The sequence below is a fragment of the Acomys russatus genome, chromosome 5 (assembly GCF_903995435.1).
Source record: "Acomys russatus chromosome 5, mAcoRus1.1, whole genome shotgun sequence".
Taxonomy (NCBI): domain Eukaryota; kingdom Metazoa; phylum Chordata; class Mammalia; order Rodentia; family Muridae; genus Acomys; species Acomys russatus.
The window spans coordinates 47,646,478-47,668,135 of NC_067141.1; the positions used below are offsets into that span (position 1 = coordinate 47,646,478).

Here is a 21,658-nt window from a genome sequence, read left to right on the forward strand (position 1 = left end):
CATTAATTGGAAAAGATATGTAATATCACATTCAACAAATTTTCCTTGTGTTTTTTGGCAGGATCTAATTTTGCCCAAAAGCTTTTAAGTGTATATAAATAGTATTACATGTAGAGCCTAAAATTAATTTTATATCAAAGTCTTAAAATGCCTAATGCATACTACCTAGTTAAGAACAAAAACTATAACTAATTATAAAATACAAATATTACATAACAAAAGAATGACCAAGGTTCTTAAAAGTTTATTGCTATTTACTGTCTAGAAAAGTATAAGATATAATACGTTGTTATGAGCACAAAAATATCACTGCATTCACATATTTTTGTTCTATAAATAAAAGTTGTTCCATTTTCTAAATTAACAATTCTACAATTGAAGAGCTAGTGATACAGTCAGAGGGAAGGAGTGGGATGAGCCCAGACTCATGACAGTAGCCAACCCCGAACCTTAGGCTCTATAAAATAGCAACGACAGATTACCAATTTCAACTAAATAAAATCTAAAACACTTATTCACATTGCAACTTAGCTGAATTTTGACAAAACTTAATCTTTCTTAAAATTCTTAGTATCAGCAAAAAACGTCTTTTATGTATGTAATCTTTTATATAAGAATATGTATGCATAGGTAGCAACATATACATATATAATTTATAAAGGTATGGGCTCTATTAACCACATGATACAGTAAGTAAAAGATAGCATTTTTATAAAATAGGAATACTGATAGTTTATATCATAATATATTTGTTACCATTATCACAAGCCAAATATGAGCTATTAATCACCTTAATAAAGTCTTTTGTCATTTAAAAATACATTTTTAAATTTTTTATATGCATTGGTGTTTTGCCTGTATGTATGTCTGTGTGAGGTTGTCAGATATTGGAGTTGCAGACAGTTGTGAGCTGCCGTGTGGTTGCTGGGAATGGAACCAGGGTGCTTTAGAAGAGCAGCCAGTACTTTAAACAATTGAGCCATGTCTCCAGCCCCCTGTTTAAAGTTAGGGTGATTGTTCAGGCAGCAAACTGTATCTGTCATTTTTTTCATTTTGGAAGCTGCTAACCTGCACTTCCTGTCTACTTAGGTAATTAATTTTATTTCATCTCAAGTCTCTGATGGAGTTGAAGACCATATAGTTTAGTTTTACAATTAAGCTTAGTTGTTTACGGGTTAAAATGTTTTAAAGTCTAGATAGATGTTTTAAGTTGATAGAGATGAGATATTGAAGATATTGATTTACATTCAGAATTTTAAAAGATAGGAAAGATGTTTCCCTCAAAGTTGCCAGCTACAAATAGCCAAAACACTATGATTGTAACATTCATATAATTCCTGATTGTTTCATGGTTCTTCTTGCTGGATGTAGTTTATTGTATATATGTGTAATAATATAAATGTATATGTAAAAAAGAAAAATAATAAAAAATAATAGTTATAAAGCTAAAGTAAATTATACTCGAAAGAAAAGTTCTGCTAATAACCCAGAGATGACTGCAGCGAAGCAAAGGTGATAACAGTAGGCATGTTCTAGTTGAGGCAGTGTGGCAGGAGATGGCTTTGATTTTTCTCTATAGTGGTTTTTATGTCAAATCATCAGCCTTCTTCATTAGCATGCCAAAAGAAGCTATTTTCACATTAAACTTTCCTTAAGACACGCTGTTATTCCTAATAACTTTAAATGAAAATATCTTTGTATAGATGCAAGTGGATTGTACAAGAGCATCGTCAATGAAGGCACTCTGAGGACCAAGGTAGGAAACTGCTAGCCAGGAAGTAAGTCATGGTGCTCAGCTGTCTTCTGACATCATCATCATCAATGAAGGCACTCTGAGGACCAAGGTAGGAACTGCTAGCCAGGAAGTAAGTCACGTTCAGTTGTCTTCCAATGTGTCTTAGCTTGTTTACTATCAGCTGACTTGAGCGGGTTGATGACGCACTGTACTTACTCTTCTGCTCTTCAGTAATGGCCCAGTTGACTACAGGTGTCCCTTGTTTTCCAGGAATGTTCACCACATACCAGATGTCGCTTACATAAGATATGGTAGTGATGGTAGTAGCTGTTTATAACTTCCCAGAACACTCTGTGTGTACTTTCTTAAAAGAAGAAGAAGAGGGAGAGGAAAGAAGAGGAGGAGGAGGAGGAGAAGAGAGAGCATGTGCATGCACATTAGCATGCACGTCCACATGTGGAGGCAACAGAGCAACTTTTGAGAGCCCGTTTTCTTTTTCCACATGTGTGTCCTTAGAACTGAATGCAGGTGATCACATTTGCTGGGATATATATTTATCCACTGAGCATTGTCACATGTCTGGCTGTTTATATCATCTCTAGACTATTTATAGTACCTAAAACAACATAAATATGCTACAAAAGTTAATATGCTACCCTACACCATTTGAGGGACAATGGCAAAAGGCATGTACATGTTGGTCAGAATGTTTTCCTAAGTATTTTCTGTTAGGATGGTTGAATTGATGAAGGAGAAATTTGTAGATGTAGAGCAGTGACTGTATTTTCTGCACTAGGCATTTTGGGTAAAACATCAGCACCTCCTATAGTCAGTTATATTACTCATGATACGCATTGTAGGCACAGCTAGGCCAGCCAGAAAAACTGAACTTAAATGTCATAGAGCATATGGCTCAGAGTAGAAAGACACACTTGAATCTTGACCAACAATGAGTTGCCAGACACTGCTCAAATATATGCCTTTCCTAACGTTCCATGGTGACTGAAAAAACAAACAAACAAGCCATATGGCAGCAAGAAAGTCCCCTGGTGACTCAGCACCTACTAACAGCATGCTGATTTCTAAGATTCAAAACAATGAAGAAGTGTATTGATTTTCAGCACTTGGACAGGGGAGACTAGTAGGGAAAGTTTCAGAGCTAAATAACACTTATTGAGGTGGGATGTAAATCAAATATATAGCTTGGTAATAAATTTAAGGAAACACAGTAAGCACTGGCAGATGCATATACATAGGTTTGGATAGTCATAACTATCATATGGCTTTCAATGAGAGTTCACAGATATAAATTTTCTCTTCATAGTCAATTTTCATATACTCTTTGTCAAAAGAAAGTATTAATGTATAAAAAAACAACCCACACCTCAGATACATCAGACTCATAACTCCCCTGAAATTGGCACTTCAAGTGCATACATACACACACACTAAAAATAGTTTCTACTATGCCTAGTTGCTATATCTCAGTTATTTGTAGGTTTGCTCGGCTAATATAATAGTTTGTATAGTAGAAACTGTAGGAGTAATGTCATCTTGCATATCTATAGCTATATTTTAAAATGATCTGAAATATAATATTTAGTTAATTTGGCAACAGAGCTTATAGAGTAAGTAAACATTAATCAGGTTGTTACTGGGGATATTTAGACTGCTAAAACTGGCAAGGAGGCAAACGGGAATGGCTACAAGAGGTTATTAGGAAAGGATGGTGTCAGAAGATGGCAGCCCAACATGAGAGAGTGGGTGAGACAAGAGCGAGACAGCACACAAGGCCTTGAGAAATAACAGGTACTTTCCTTACCAGCGGAAATGGCATTCGCCATATGTATCAATAGGTAAGTTGTAAACTACTGAGACCATCTTCTTTTTGTGATAAGTATAAATTTACTGTTTTATTTATATTTCACAATTCTTTTGTAACTTATGATTTTAAAGATAGAAGCAAATCAAGAAATTATTTAATATAGCAGCATGTTGTTTTATTGACAGAGTAACGTGGCTAAAGAGGATGTGGCTGATTAGTGATAATTTTATTTTGCAATCTATATAAACATTTTTATGACTGAAAAATTTAGAAATATAATATATCAAACACAAGAGACAATACATATTAAACATGCAGAAAATATGTTAAAAATGTAAAGAGAAAAAAACTCTTTCCACTCAGATCAGCTGTTCTGATGTTAGAAAAAAATACTAAATTAAAAGTAGAAGTTTTAAAATTTGATTAGGAAAAGGGCAATAATGATGACAGTATTATTATAACAAACACATAGAGTAATGTAAAGTAGATAGAGCATCTCGAAGAAAACCCATACAGTGAAAAATATAACCTTTTACTGCTACCATTTTCTCCCCAATTCACAACTCCCTCATTTCAAGAACAAACATAATGAGAAAAGTGTGCATGTAGTTCATTCAAATACCAGAACTACAAGCCCACCTCTTCGCAGATCTAGGGGTGGAACTCAGGACTCTGAGCATACTAGGCACTGTCACAATGCCACTGAGCTACATCCCTGGCCCAACCAGCACTACGTCCTATGAATCAAGTAGGAAGTCAGTCCCATTGTTGTTTTGTCTAAGAGGGTCATCCCCCTTTTACACAGTTGAGGTTAGGACTTGGTGATATCAAATGGTACACAACTTTCTACATCTCTGACAGAGTTTCAACAAACTAATATACTGACATGTCATCCTTCTGTGTCAACATGCATATTTACATTTAAATGCTTGGAAAGTGCTATATGAAGCTGTGTCCTCACTCTGTCACCTGCTCATAGCTGTGATCAGCACCCACCCAAGCCTGTTATCAGTGCTTCCTGGAGTCTTTCTTTGTGACTCTGGTAAATGTACATGGTGACACATCTCGTTCTGACAGGGTCACACTGCATAGCCCAGCCTGGCCTCAAACACACAATCACACTGCATAGCCCAGCCTGGCCTCAAACACACAATCACACTGCATAGCCCAGCCTGGCCTCAAACACACAATCCTTATGCCCCTACCTCCCATGAGCTAGGAAGACAAGCACGTACTCGCAAAATTTTGTATAATTAAATACTAATATACACATGGCTTTCTACTGTAAAAGCAAACCAGCTTTTAAAATGTATTCATTAAAACACAGTACAGGTGCTATAGTGTAGGCTGGCCTTGAACTCACAGCAATCCCTCTGCCTCAACCTGTGTGTGCTAAGACTATAGGCATGAGCCCCAAACATGTCAGACATGCATTAGAAACACTAAGTTATCTAAATCTAACTTCCTATTACTGATAAAGACTTTCTGCTTACTGAGTTAGGACATACATGCCAGCAAAGTTCTCCATAATGCTACCTGTTACATCCTATAAAGTGCCAGCCTATGAAAACTGCTTCACACAGTTTGCCCCACTCAAGTCTACGGGGTTTGTATCTCTCCATAGGGAGAAGCAGTACAATGGAAGCCAGGGAAGCTCATGTAAGTGAAAACTCAAACACTTACTGTCGCTGGGGAGGCCCGGGTTGTGTGTGTCACTGAATGACCAGAATTCTCCATCGAATTGCCGATCAGATAGGTTCCTCCGGAGCTGCTGATGAGCTGCCCTCCTGTGACGCCCATCTGAATACCACCAGTACCCACCATGCTGTGGGAGGACACCACGGTTGTCACCTGTGCAGAACTTCCTTGAGTGTCAAAGTAATTTCCTCCAGTGTTTTGGCTGTACATCTGTGTTTCTGTGTAAGGATAAGTTGTTGTTCGGCTTTAGAAGAAGAAGAAAAAAGGAGACATTTACTAGCTCGCTCATACCACGATTGTTCTCTTTAATAAAAATGTGTTTAAAAGTACATCATCAATATACAGCCTTTGAAACCTGTTAAATTTTTTATTTTTCCATGAAATATCCTACCAATAGTTGGATTTCCCTTGCAAATTAAATGTGTTTCCTTAAGGAGAACCTTAACTTGTTTCTGTAGTGTACTTACCCTCTATAGAAACCCTTTCCAACTCATGAATAAGCCAGTTCTCTACAAGAAATGCACCAAGCCAATTCTTTCATTTAAAACTTCATGTATGTGCTGGTATTAGGAAGGCTGAGATCTGCAACAACCAGGGAGCTGGCTGACAAGTCAACCCCTCAGGGCCCTGCACATCCCTGCATGGCTAGTGATTATCCTTCATATCTGATGATGTGTCTATGGATTCCTTCCTTCACACCAAAAGGATCTCGAGCTGAAACACTACACCTCTCTGTTCGGTGACTGTCCCCTTCACACTTTTCCTATCCGTTAACGACTGTGCCAGCTCTTCATGTACTTACTTTCCACTTCCCCAAAAGTCTGGTCAAGCTCCTGACCTTAGCCTTTCAATGAAATGGCTTTTAATAAGGTCACTTGTGACCAAATGTAAATACCAGGCTAAAAGGCTCCTGTCAGCCCTCGTCTCTCTCTGACCTATCTGCAGAATGACACTGCTGACCACTTCATGCTGCCCTTTTCTACTTTGTCTGTTCTTACTAAGCTTATCTGATTTTTTCATTTTCAGTTGATGACATCTTATATTATAGGATGCTTTTAGAATTCATTTTATTTTGTAATGTGTAAAAGCTCATGTGAAGCTATAAAACTACAGAAATATAAAAACATACAAACACTTCACCTGTTTATATCTTTAAAAATCCAAACGATAAGCTGGCAGTTCCAGTTCTTGATATTCTCTAACTCCCCCCACACGTGGCTGAGCCTGACTGGTGGGCGGGTATCACGTCCTTTCGGTATCAACTACTTAGGGCCTTATTTTCTGTGGCGACTCATTTCTACTGTTTACATTCACTGTTACCCCTCAAGTCCCTTTTCTAATCTCCATCCTCCTGCCTCATTTTTGTGGTTTTTGCTCCTCTTCTTACTTAGATCATGGGCCCTTACCTGACACACATGTGCTCACGCTAAGCTATCACAGAGGGAACTTTCTTTTCTAGTTCTAATTAAAAAATTTTAACATCTGAATTTCTAATAACCAACAGCTATTTCTAAACACCCACACGACTCATTGAACATAGAGATGTCGTGCTGGTGCCCACATGGAGCCTTGACCTCTACGCTCTGGCTTTGCTGTGGGAAGATACTCTGTCGGCTACAAAAAGAGAAATGTAAACACTAACCCAGCCACAGAGTCTTCTTTCTTCCAACCAGTCCTGCCTGCATTATGTGCTGGGCAATGGTGGCACAGAACCACCAATCAGCGCCTTATTTGACTCAGGGAGTATTCCATGAGACAGAACCCATACCCAACACTGCTTGGGCAACCAAGAACCAGAAACTACATTGTCCAGAGACCTGGGGTGAAACTAACACTACTGGTCTAAAACAAAAGTATCAATAAAGCAACTCCTAATGATATTTTGTTATCTTCATAGATCAGTGTCTTATTTAGTCATTATCAGAGAAGCTTCCTCCTATAGCAGATGGGAACAGATGCAGAAACCCACAGCCAGACATTACACACACACACACACACACACACACACACACACACACTCACACACACTCACACTCACAGAGAGAGAGGGGGTAGGGTGTCCTTGGAACACACAGCTCTAAATGGGATGTGATCATCAAATCCTTTCCCTTAGAGCTCAGGGAATGCTGTTGAAGAGGAGGTGGGGGGAATATAAGATGGAGGAAACTGGGAGAAGAAAGCTCTCTGTGTCACCTGAGCAAGGCTCACATGAACGCAGATACTGAAGCAGTAAGCACAGGGTTGACATGAGTCTGCACCAGCTCGTCTATGTATATATTACAGATTTGGGCTTAGTATTTTTGTGGACTCTTGAGTGTGTGAATGTGTAGGTCTCTGATTTTTGTGCCTGCTTTGGGGGCTCTTTTCCCTCTGTTGCATTGCCTTGTCCAGCCTCGATGTGACGTTTTTTGCTTTATCTTATTATATTTTATGTTGTTATGTTTGGTTGTTACCTTTTAGAAGACTATTCTTTTTAAATGAGAGACAGAAAAGGAGTGGATCTGGAGGGGAGGGGAGAGGGGAACAACTGGGGGAAGTAGAGGGAGAGAAACTGTAATCAGGATATAGTAAATGAGAAAAGAATCTATTTTTAATAAAGAGGGAAAAAAGGAAATCTGTGCCATGTGAGCACCTTCAAAGGTCCTTATTTTTCTCTGTCCTTCATCAGGGCACAGAACAGCACCTCTACCTCCAGTTTTTGCCCTTAAAGCTAATGCTTCCCTTATACTGATATGCAACCTAAGAATTTTCTTTTTAATAAAACATGAATTTCTACAATTGTCTTTTCTATTCTCATAATCCTTAATTCACAATGTTCTTCTTTTATTTTTTGGCTTTTCAAGACAGGGTTTCTCTGAGTACCCTTGGCTGTCCTGAACTCACTTTGTAGACCAGGCTGGCCTCGAACTCACAGAGATCCACCTGTCTCTGCTTCCCAGAGTGTTAGGATTATAGGTGTGCATCACAGTGCCCAGCTCACGGTGCTATTTATTAAAGCTGCCTTCTAATTGGTTTTCTTTCATCAAACCTGGATCTCTTCCAATTTCCTATAATTTTGCAGCTTTGAGAAATTTTCTAAAATACAAATATGGAAACAAAATTTTGCTAAAAAAATCTTGCCATGATCCTTGCTTTCAAAATTCTCCCTTGCCTTCAAAAATGCTCAAAACCTCATAGGGAGCATCAGGGTTGGTTTGCACATACTCTCAGAACTTGGTGATGGCCACGATCTTAAATGTTTTCTTTAACACCAGCAAATACCATTTTCCTCCAGAAAACACCACTTTATCCCTCTGCTGTTTGCAGAGCTTTCTTATTTCTCCCAAATCTCATCTTTTGTCCTAATCACCATTAAAAGTTCACTTAAGCTCCTTATCTCTGATTTATTTTCTGCACCTTTGCTTACTACAACCACTCCTCACAACCCGTTACATTTCATTCTCTGCATTTTTCTAATATGTTTGCACTGCTAATGTAGCTTCTAATACAGTTACTGTTAATTTCCCCATATAACTGTACTCCCATGAAATTGTACTTTAATTCTATCTACAATCTCAACGTAATACTAGTACACAGTGAACACAATGAATAGGCAATAATCTAAAGCACCATTTCTATTGGCTATGAGATTCAAATTTATAAATTTCAGTAAGCATTTTTAATAAATCATGAGAAATTGTGCACAGCTTTCTAAGACTTTTAAATTTTCAGTAGGAAATTTTATCCATCATAATACTTGTAATTCATGATATGAATTATAGTGAGATAATAATTTTCATGACTCCTGACAACATTCTGCTGCATCTATAGATCAGCTTCTTCTTGTCGTAGATAGGAACTAACACAGAGATTGGCCACTAGGCAGAGAGTGAGAGACTTTGACATGCTTAGTACTAAATGGATTGTCCTTATCAACCCTCAGGGCCCAGGCAGCTGTGTGGAAGAGGACACAGAACAACTGTAAGAGCCAGAGCGGATGGATGACTCCATGAAAACAGTGTCCCAAACACAACAGGACAGATGCATATATGAACTCACAGAGACTGTGGCAGCACTTAAATGTTCAAGTCAGATGGTGACCCAGCAAGGAGAAGGGAAAGTGTACACAGGTTTGCACCCCTAACCAGGAAGCTATCTACAATCATTATCTGTTTGCAAACAACATTACAAACAAACAAACAAACAAACAAACAAACTGAAAAATGCCATTTAGAATATATGTAAAATTCTTAGAACTGCTATAATTTCCCATATTAGAAGTCTTCTGTATTTAATAAACTAAAACTAGCTATGCTGACTTCACATTTAGATTAAAAGAAAAGGAAATTCATGTTAATTTGTGTTAACTGAATATAAAATGGTCTCACTTAATAATACATACATTAAGGCGAACTGATATTGGTGATTAAAGAATAGCCCGATGAGTTTCTTAAATCCCTATGGGGCAATGAATGCTGACATATGCCCGGCATGGCTCTCTTTCTCTTTTAAGAGCCAGGAGTGATATGTGAGTAGGTCCCCTAGGGAGATGAATTCCAAATTGCAAGTATAACAACAGCTAAAGACAGCTCATGGCTATTGACTGCTTACTAAATAACACATCCTGCATACTTTTTATGGTCATTCCTTGACTATTACAGTTTATGCTTCACACAAGCTGAATAAATAAAATTCGATCACTTCACAGGATTTGTCCAAAGTTAAAAACTTATTCAGAATTTTAGACTCAACAGATAGGAAAGATGTTTATTTTAAGTTAGCCAAATACGAATAGCCAAATCCCTATGAACGTTTTATAATTCCTGATTGTTTTGTGGTTCTTCCTGCTGTATGTAGTTTATTTTATTTATGTGTAATATACAAATGTATATGCTAAAAAGGAAATAAAATTAAAAATGGTAAAAAAAAAAACATTATGAACCAAGGATTTAATACAAGAACTCAGCCCATGCTTTGAACCATTATGTCACATGGAAAGAACGTATGATTTTATACACACCAATGATATCTATGAATAACTAAGATGGGATCATAATATACATGCACTGCAAATAAATGTATGAAATATACATAACCCTCAGGTTGGTATGAAAATATGGCAGTAGAAAGCAAGTTACTCTAATTTTCATACTTTCTTCTAGCTGGAAATGCTTCATGAGCTAGAAAAAGAAGCACACAACAAGAGAAGGGGGCAGCACTCCAGAGCACACTAACACTCAGAGAGAACGCCATACACAGGAGCGTACAATTGGTTTAGCTGTTTCACACACACGCAGTGATTAAGACATGCCATTTCTAAATGAATACAGAAAGAAACATTAATAGGAAAGGAGGGACATAAATTGGCTGAGTTTGATCTAGACCAAAAATATGTATTTAAATGAAAAATGAAGACTTTCAAATGCTGGGTTGATACTAGAAGTAGGCCATAGCTTCCTTTGCATTGCTTTTAATCTTCAGGAAGCAACCACTGCCTTGTTAACAGTAGAGCCCAAATCAAAGTAAGCTCCTAAAGCAGCATCTAGAATTTACTACTACTACTACTACTGCTGCTGCTGTTGCTACTATTACTACTACTTGGTTTGTGTGTTTTGGATGCTTATGAGACCGTGTCTCACAATGTAGTGTAGGCTGGACTAGACTCAAGATCCTCCAGCCTCAGCCACCCACTTGCCAGATAGGCATGTGCCACTTCATCAGCTTTGAAGAATGCATTTAAAAAACACCTAAAGAAAAGCAAATAGTTCTTCTGTATTCTGTATTCAGGTACCACAGTCAGTTTTTCCTACTATAAATACTCAATGTAGCCTTCATATTTTCCCCTTCATTATTGCTTCAATATATTTTCCTCACAAGTCTCTTAAATATGTTCAAGGAAATTTCTCATATCTGGCCTACCAAGTTCTTGACTGAACATTCCTGAAATAGCCTGATTTCTAGACACTTTATGCACATTTAAAAAGGTATCCTGTGTTCATTTTGTTTCATACAAACTGCCAAGGGTGAGTCATGGAAATGACTTGTCATACTATTTCTACAGCAAAAGCAAAACCTTGCTATTATTCTCATACACACCCAGTTATGGGCGTGGGTGCAGGAATATGTATATATTTGTTGACAGAAGCTTCTTCTGAGCTGACTCTGAAGTTCTACATAAATGCCAGGACTCTCACCCACTTAATTCAGTTAGCTACTGCTGTCCGCATTCCATGATGCCTTGGCATATGCCGTGGTGAAGCATGACCCCGAGTCCTCTCTGCTAGCTTATTGACTGGAAAGACTACGGCAACTGAGCTAAGGTTCAGCCATTTCTGTTCCTTCTTCTAGTGCCTCATGTATTAGTCCACCAGTATATGCACTATCTCTAAATTATGTTCTTTGCATTCATGAAGGCCTTGAATTTCACACCAACAATAGGCTATCCACTATAAAATCCAGCAAGGTTATAGAAGGAGTAAATTAAGAAAATAAAATAACGGGAAAGTTTCATAGCAGAAATCACATAAAATAATATAGCAATTTGACAATACTATGATATCTGATGCCGTAAACTCACTATAGGTAGGCTTTCCTGCACATTCTAATATTACTCAAATAATATGTTTATTTTCCTTGAATATCTTCAAAATAGATATAGATTTAAAGGATTAGATGCAATTTTATAAAAAACCATGAGGAGAGTCGTAGGTATAATAATGAATTATTTAATAATTAGCCATTAAAAGTACAAGTGTCCTTTTCTTTCAACAACAACTATGAAAAAGAAAAGAAAAGAAACCAAATTCTAAATTCTAAGTAGTCAGGATCTGTAAGTCACTGAAAAGCATTGTATGATGGAGGCACGAAAGTGAGAATCTACCTAGCTGAGCTGTAAAAGGGACAGGAATAAAATGATCTCAGTCTTTCCCACTTTGACATTCTAAGAAGTTACATTTGAATGTCTTTCATTTTTGGAGAGATGGCAAGGCTTTCTTTAAGTGCAGGTATCACCAGAAGCCTTCCTTTAATTGTAAAGAGACATCCAAGCGCTTTTCATAGAAGGCCAGTCCTCCCTCCAAGAATGGCTCCTATGGAACCAGTCTGCTTGGTGAGCTCTCAATGGGAAGAGGATGTCTGCACCAGCTCCTGCACATTTTAGGCTATGCATCAGTAGGAACACAAATGAAGAAACCATCTTCTCCCTTTAGTTACAAAAATTCCATGTAATAGTTTCTTCTAAGGAAAGAGAGTTTTAAAGATGTTAAGAAAATATAATTTCACCTGCAAAGTCTGAAACTTAGCTGTGTCACTTAAGGAGGAAAAGAATAAGCTGAAGAGGTTTCTTATTAATCATTTGAAGAAGATGAGAGAGGTAAGTGGAGGCCTTCAGAAAATGTACTAACCACAGGATTATCAAGAGATGATGCTTAGAAAATTGAGTCCCATTCTATTCACATGCTTATGGATTTGAATAAATTAAAAATATCAAAAGTGTCATCTCCCAAAATGTAATATGTAAAAGTTTTGGAAATACTGAGTTTCTTTCCTAAATACTGACTTTCTTCCTAAATATGGGGCTTTTTAAAACCTCAAAAGTTCTATTATGAACTTGGGGTCCTCTCAAAGATTGTTAAAAGTTTTTCCACATTTGTGTAACCATAGTATGCTTTTAAGGGACTCATATTTTGTGGAAGATGATTTCAGAAATGTCATACTTTAGTTGATGACAAATGTACAATCTCATACAAGAAGAGTTGAGAAGGTGTCATTACATATACTTGACAAATAGGAACAGAACAGACAACCTTTGCATCTTAAAAGAGATTAGCTCTAAACAATAGACAATTTTCAGTCAATGGCTTACATAGAAAAAGCAAAATAAAATAGACTTCTTAATTCTGCCATAGTATAGATTACATCGTTCTTTCCACTCTGACAAGCATGATGCACGAGTGAGGGGGAGGTACCATTCAAAAGAGGATGGGACAAAGGAGAAAAGTAATTGTATAAAGAACTGGTGTCTTACTAACCAAGCAATTGTGATATGTGATATTCCTTAGCTAGTTTAACTACAGTAACATAGATGAGTGGAAATTACAGGTTCTAAGATTTTGTACTAGGAGATTAACCATGACCTAGATTTTGGGGAAATATCTTTGGGAAATGCAACTTAGGATCCTACAGAACAAGAATAAAATAAGGAGAAGAAGGGAGGCCTGAGTTACCTTTACCCTTGAGCAAAGAAGATGCTCCTGTGCCAACACCCAGCACTGTATAGTAGGCTCAATTATTGAACTGAATTACCCGCCTACTTACTAAGCTGCATTGTGAAGCCTGCTATGCTAGCAGTGATCGTCAATATTCACAGCGAGAACCAGGTAAACACTTTAGCTTCAGCAAATTATGATGATTACACATTCTCGTAAGTGATTGCATGCGTCTGTGAGTGCTGTCATCACCTCTTGAGTGAGACCCTGTGCATTGTATCTACATGACATGAGAACACTGGTAACCCAGGCTCTGAAAACCAGACTTCCTAAGCCTGTGCAGGTTGTAGGGTCATGTACGGGGTGCTTGAACATTCAGGATAATGACTAGAGTTCCTCCCCTCTGGAGTATCATTAGCAAAATGTGGTTATTATCACACAGACGTGGGACTCCGAGGTCTAAGTCAGAGATCACATACTAACTGCCTATTAATTCAGTGTGACACAGCAGAAGAATGGCGATCACACTTTTAGAACACATATGGAAGCCTACTGAATACAAACAGAGAATAACAAGTATCCTGAGACAGGCACTGGATCTACAAGCTATATATAGTCTAATGGCAGTAATTATTTTGATGTCCAAGAAAATATATTCATAGTCAGTCATCTACTCACCAAAATCCTGAATATAATTTATAGCAACATAATGATATATCCTTGTTGAGTATAAAAGGAATATTTCATAATTCCTATTCAAAATGCATATTTGCTAGTAATGAGGAGTTTTAAAAGGCACATCTTCTCTCTTGACCAAGAGTGTTCATTGTGACATGCTCTTTGGAATTGAAGATGCAATCCAGGCCCACACATTCCAGATCAAAGCTAATTGGACTTTGTAGCAAGTGACCTCGTGACCTAGACCTCATTAGTTATGATCTAATCAACTGAACTAGTAGCCATAGAAAATATATGTTGGCAGCAGACAGTTCCATTGGAATCATTTTTATACCTCAACAGTTCCTACAGTCTTAAATAATCAACTTTAGAGATGTTATTGTTCTAAGGTTTTCCAAGAGCATAAATTCATTGAACTCATATTTATTACATGAGATAGTTAAATATACACAAGAAAGGCCAAAAGGGCCAACAGGTGGCTGAGCAGGCACAGGCTTCTGCTACCATGCTTGATAACCCAAGCTTAGACCCCAAAACCAACATGGTAGAAGAAAAACTCTACTCCCGCAGGTTTCCTATTTTGGGGGAACAGGGAAGAATCACCACACAAAACGATGGCATACTCACCCACATATAAATAAACAAACAAAATCTTAGAGCTGGTGGAACTGAGACCTGGTGGCACTCAGAGGAAGGACAGCAGGTTGCCAAGAAGAGACTTGATACCCTATGAGCATATACAGGAGGAGGTAATCCCCCTCAGGAACAGTCATAGCGGAGGGGAATAATGGGAAAATGGGAGGGGGGAGAGAAGAATGGGAGGATACAAGGGATGGGAAAAACATTGAGATGTAACAAGAATAAATTATTAAAAAAAATAAACAAACAAACAAAATAAAAGCCCCTTAAAAGTATGATTTAAAATGCCGAGGATAATGCAAATAATTTAGTACAGAAAAAAACATGTGAATAGAGCATAGCATTTAGCAAAAACAATTAATGTTTATAACAATTTCTCGGTTGAATCATAACTTCTGAGAAGCTGACTATCTGAAGCTCAAGTTCAAAGGCGCATCCCCCTAAGTCGTGAAATGAACCCCCTGTACTACCTTAAACCAGGACCAATGAGGAAAGACCGTGACATCTACCTCAAGTGCCCTGTCCTTAACTCCTTAGCTCCATTCCACAGACCTGGAGGGTGACAAGGCCCACTCTCAGCTCCCATAGCCCCATAGCAATGGCAGCTAACATGAAGTTGCTCATAGCAGCATCTACAAAAATAGTTACTTTCTCTGAGAGAGTAAAGTCCAAATGAGAGGCATCTTTCTCATTTGGTATAAATGCCAACAGTAGTTTAAGTTTATAATAAAAATTCTAAAATCAAGCCCTGAGAGTCCCTGAACCTACATAACAAACAGGTGAATACCATCTCCACTATTAATTATGGAGAGAGCTGAATATCCTCTTTATTGAGTTTTATAAGTGCCAGTGATCTATGTAAATGCAAATAAAACAACAAAGTGGCAAGAAACATTGCAGGGAGATTTCTTCTCAGGGTCAGAAACATTATAGAGCACTCATCATACATTACTGGAGGGAAAACCAGGTGCGCCGCTGCCCTTTACAATGGAAGGTAAGCTGACTGTGGAGGAGGACAAGGCCCCTGTCAGAAAACAGCTTTCTCAGAGAAGGATCACTCTAGACTGGCTGAGCTAGGGGAGGGGCTGGAAAGAACAAAGAATGTGCTGGAATGCTGTTTCAGTCTTAGAAAATGTAAACAATTTACAGAGACATAATGGTACCTCCAGGAAGTAAGCAAAGCTGGTATGCATGGAGCAGGTGGGAAGTATAGGAAGGAGGGGCGGGGAGAATGCCAGGGGAAACTTGTTTATTTTAAGGTAAAGAAGGTGATCTTAAGGCAGTAGCATTATGGCTAGATTCAAATACAGAACATGTGGGAAAGCTGGGTAAGATGCTGGCTTAGAGGCTGAGTCTTGGTGAATGAATGAAACTAAGGGCGCACTACTATGCCAAAATGTTCACACCAAGTGTCCAGCTCACACTGAATATAGCACTAAACTCCCCGCTGAGCACAGTCCTGCCCCTGCCTCAGCACTGACTACTGCTGCCAAGGAGCAGACAGGGTGAGAGTGAGCAGATTCTGGCCTGAGGATTCCGAAAGGAAGCAAACTAAGCTCACAAGATTCTTCTCCTCTGCATGGGCACACTGTCCGAATTACTGAGACTGCCTTCTCAACCTATAGAAATTGATAGGAATGACAGGGAAAAGAAGAATTTACATCATCACAAGGAGGAAAATAATAACTAAATACATAATACTTGGTATTTTATGTTATTGCTATTTTTATTTTAAAATTCTTGATTGTTCAATTTTTTCTATAGTTCTCACTTTTTATTTGCTTTTTTATTTTACATTTTATTTACTTTAATTTTTTATTTAATTAATTTATTCAGATTACAATTTAGTTGTTATCCCATACCTTGTATCCTCCCATTCCTCTCTCCCTCCTGCTTTCACCCTATTCCCCTCCCCTAGGTCTATGACCAAGGGCAACCTCCTCCCCCACTATATGGTCATAGGCTATTAAGTCTCATCTTAGTAGCCTGCTTATTCTTTCTCTGATTGCCATCAGGCCTCCCCACCAAGGGGAGGTGGTCAAATACGGGGCACCAGAGTTCATGTCAGAGTCAGTCCTCACTCTCCACATAACTGTGGAGAATGTCCTATCCATTGGGTAGATCAGAGTATTTGCATTTTTTACTATAATTACGGACCTGCAGTTTTGTTTTGTTTTTTAATGTCTATCTTACAAAAAAGACTTCAGGGGCTGGAGAGATGGCTCAGTGGTTAAGACCACTGTTTGTTCTTCCAGAGGTCCTGAGTTCAATCTCGGGAACCACATGGTGGCTCAGAACTATCTATAATGAGATCTGGTGCTCTCTTCTGGCGTGCAGGCATACATGTAAGCAGACACTGTATACATAATAAATAAATAAATAAACAATTTTTTAAGTCTTTCTCAAAAAACAAAAACAAAAAAGACTTCAAGGACTACCCTTTCCTTTTCTATAACTACAAACATTTTCTCTATATCCCACATCTGCAATACTCTGCCCCTTTACAACTCAATACAAATACATTTCTACTCATTCATTATCTATCCTCTTTATATTACTTTCCAAATTCCTTGTCATTTCCTTACATAACAATATTGACAGCCTCACCTTTAAAAAGATCAATAAACTTTAATTTTCCCCAATGAGTTCCCAATTCTAAATCCCAGCTACTATTTCTGGATCTAATCAGGGACACTAGTGTCTCCTATTGCAAGTGATGTGAAGACTGCTAGCAAGGCATTAGAGGAAGCATAGCCATTTCTCACTACAACCAAATAAATGTGTAAACTATAGCTTTCATCCTTCTGAAGGACTCATATAAACCAAAAGGAACAAAAATATTAGAAAAAGGGGAAAAGTAAGACAAAAGACATATCCATGGCAACAAATGCACACGATACAGGAAAATACACACAAAGAAGGAGATAACGCACCATCGCACACACACGTCTCAGCTCCACAAAACAAAGACACTAAGATAGCTACAATTTCAGACAAAGAACAGAGACTCTTTTTTTTTTTTTTTTTTTTTTTTTTTTTTAAGGCTCAATGGTCATAAAGGCCACTCAAATAAGCAGATAAACAAAATATGGGAATCCATTCAGGACTCAACCATGAAAGTAAGCACAGTGAATTAAATGGTTGGGAACTTGGAGGAAAAAATTTGATCACAAAATTCAAACACTGATGAGGAACCAAACAAAACAGTGGAAATAAAGGTCAATCAATTACACTGCAATATTATAAAAGAATGCTTCATGACCAGACTAAGCATAAGAATGACTTTCAGAGAGGAAGACAAAGTCAATATAACAATCCAATCAGACACATTGTAAAATATTAATGAGATGATGAAAACTTATAAAAGTCTGACTATATTAAAGAGACCAAATCTAGTAATACATGAGATAGAAGAGAGGAACTCAAAGGGTACAGATGATTTACTCAATGAATAAGAGCAGAGCATTTTCCAAACCCTGAGGTGGGAGGCAGTACAATACAGAGGAATTCTGAACTGTAAACAGTGAGGACCAGGGAAGAGGCTCTCCACAACTCTTCAGTTATGATGTTCAAAATAGAAAGTGATGCCACATTAAATGCCAACCACATCAAAGGCACAAGCACTGGAATAATATCACATCTTGCAACAAACCCCAAAAGTCAGGAAAACACAGAATGATTTTTATATCCATCTATTTATCTATCTGTCATTTACCTACCTATCTCCATCTATGAATCTATCTACACATATTCCAAGTTTTAAATATAAATAACTTTCAACTGAGTTCACTGAACCAAACAGAATTATCTTAACACTGATGAAGAATGGAAAAATAAGACCATTTCAAGACAAACAAAAGCAAAGGCAAAATATGAAAAACAAAGTAGTACTGGAGACAGTTACTATGTCAGTACTGTACATGGAAGAAAAAGGCAGTCTTATTCCTGAAAACACTATATTCCAGGAGAAGAACAAATTAACAAAGAAAAGCAAGAAGAGAGTTGATCATGTCCAACATAGTAACCAATAAAATGCCTGACACTGACAGGAAAGGAAGAAGTCAGAACTAACCCAACCAGTCACGATATCGACTAACAAACAAATCACTGCAAATAGCACAGACCTCAAAATAGTAGCCTTATGGCAAATAGCCTAACTCACCAATTTTAAACAAACTGGATTAAAAAAGTGTGTCTCTAAGAAACACACTTAGCTGGCAAAACATGCAAATTCTGAAAGCCAAAGGATGCAAATCATCTCACCAAGTGAATGGAAGCTGTAAAAAGCTGGTAGAACGATTCTACTATCTGGTAAAGTAGAGTCTAAACTAAAAATTGTCAGAAGAGATGTAGATGTCATTATTACTATTAGTAATGAAAACAATTCTTCAAGAATATAACATCTGTAAATAACTACACATCCGATTTTAGGGCTACAGTTTAGCAAAACAAAAAAATAAAGAGGTAACAGGTCACATAGGTTTGCACACACAGTAATAGTGTGAAACTCTGATATCCAATTAGTGACTTTTCATTAAGTCTTACAATAAAAGAATAGCAAAGAAACTTCAGGGCTAAATTATACCATAGACCAATAGAATTTAATCAATAACTACAACTTATTTTGATCAACAGAGAGGGAACACATGTTCTTGTCAGTAGTTATATAATGTTCTCTAAAGATGACGAAAATTTTGGCTATAACGTAAGCCTTTACTACCTGAAACCATGAAGGCATTCCAGGATCTCATCAGACAACAGTAGATAAAGCTAGAGAGCAACAGCAAGAGAAAACTCAGAAGTAACAAACACTTGAGACTAAAACAATAAATTTTTGAATGAGCAGTAGGCAACTGAAGAGAAGTCAGGAAATGTAAAGATTCCTAGAATCTAATTAGAATAAAAATACAACCTCCAGAACCTATGGCACACAGCAAAGGAAGTCCTGAAATAACAGTTTATTATCTCTAACTGATGACCTAACACAATCAGGCATGCCCCAGATAAATAACATAACGACACACATCACAGTTTTGGAAAAGCAAGAAGCCAAACCCAAAGTCAGTACATGCAAAGAAATGCATATTAGACAGGGCAAAAAGTAGTGATATAGATGGTAAACCTCAATGCACAGAGTAAGCGAAACAAAGCTCGTTCTTTGAAAGATTAATGAGATTGGCAAATCTTTAGCTAAACCAACAAAAGAGAGATAAGTCCTAAATTAATAAAAGTATAGATGAAAAGAGAATTCTTACAAAAGACTTCAACAAAATCTTGAAGATAATTAGGAAATCAACATTAAAAATTTTATATCTGATAAATAATTTTGGCGGAGTTATATGCTTTAAAGTCAGCATACAAAAATAAATAACTTTCTCTATATTAATAATTAACTTGCTGAGTAATTGGGAAGAATATCCCAATTGTAATAGTTTATAAAAACAAAATATTAAATACCCAGCAGTAACCGTAACAAACGTGAAAGAGTTCTGCAATCAAAATTTTAAGACACTGAAAAAGAAAACTGAAGAAGACACTAGATGGTGAAAAGACCATCCATCCTCCTGGGCAGGTGTAATTACTATTTTTAAATGAGTTATATTACCAAAATTAAGATTCAGATTAGTGTAATCTCTATGAAAACTCCAGCAATTCTTCACAGAAGTAGGGGGGAAATCCCTGAAATTCATATAGAAACAAAAAAAGGTCAGAAATAAACAAAACTATTGTAAACAGAAAATAACACATTGGAGACATCAGAATTACTGGCTTCAAACTATACCACAGAGCAATAATGACAAAGAAAGCACAGTAAAAAAAATGAAAAATTAAAGGAAGGAAGGAAGGAAGGCCAGATAAACAGTCCTAGTGAACACAACAGAGTACCTGGAACAAAACTCACCTAGCAAGCACAACAGAGTACCCAGAAAAAAAAACAAAAAACAAAAAACAAAAAAAACAACCCTCACAGCTATAGCCACTGCTTTTGACAAAGTTGTCAGAAGCATACAGGGAGAAACAGATATTCTAGCCAATAAATGATAGGGGTAAGATTGGATATTTGCCTGTAGGAGAATGCAATTAGATCCATATCTGTTATTCTGAATTAAAAATTGGCTTACAGGTAGATCAACAACATTAAATCAGTATCAAAATACCAATACAGCAGAGGTCAATTATTTCAAATTACAGTAATAGGCAAAACATTTTTGAACAAGGCACAGATCATAACCCTAAGAACTGATAAATGGGATCTGAATAGGACTCCAGCAACACAAGTAATAACCCTACAAGTTGATATTTTAAAAAGCAACTATATAGAATTAAATTTGGGAAGCCAAGAAACTATCAGCAGAGTGACTAGACAGCTTACAGATTGATGGAAAAGTACCTGTCAGCTATACTTCAGAAAGAGGATTAACATGTAGACTATATAAAGAAGTGTAAAAGTTAAATGCATAAAGACACCAATTAATACACAGTCTAATGAACTGAATAGGCATTTCCAAAGAGAAGAAATAAAAATAAGCAAAAAAAAAATTCACTATCCCTAACCACCAGAGAAATGCAAATCAAACCTACCTCAAGATTCCATCTCATATCAGTCAGCATGATATCATCAAATAAGCAAACCATATCAAATATGGTCAAGGTTATGAGTGGAAAAGAACCTTTATTCACTGCTAGTACCAGGGTAACCTGATGCAAATACTACGACGTTTCTAGAAAAATCTAAAAATATAATGTTATCCAGCTATTCCACTAAACAGCATACACTCAAAGAAAGAACTCTATATCCTACCCAGTGATACATGCACACCAATATTAATACGTTTTTGGCAATAGCAAGAAAATGGAATTAGTCTATATATATATTTCATCAAAATGTGGTAAATA

General features: G+C 37.2%; 1 protein-coding gene across 7 annotated transcripts in view; it reads right to left on the reverse strand.

Moving 5' to 3' along the window:
* Rfx3 (regulatory factor X3) overlaps positions 1-21,658 on the reverse strand; it is a 263,116-nt gene that overhangs the window by 85,009 nt on the left and 156,449 nt on the right. For all 7 annotated transcript variants that reach the window (XR_007830654.1, XM_051146299.1, XM_051146298.1 and 4 more), the window contains one exon: positions 5,244-5,502. Coding sequence is in view for 6 of the 7 variants with exons in the window: in XM_051146299.1 (XP_051002256.1) it covers positions 5,244-5,502 (259 nt within the window). In the remaining variant the exon portion in view is untranslated. The remainder of the gene's footprint in view (positions 1-5,243; positions 5,503-21,658) is intronic.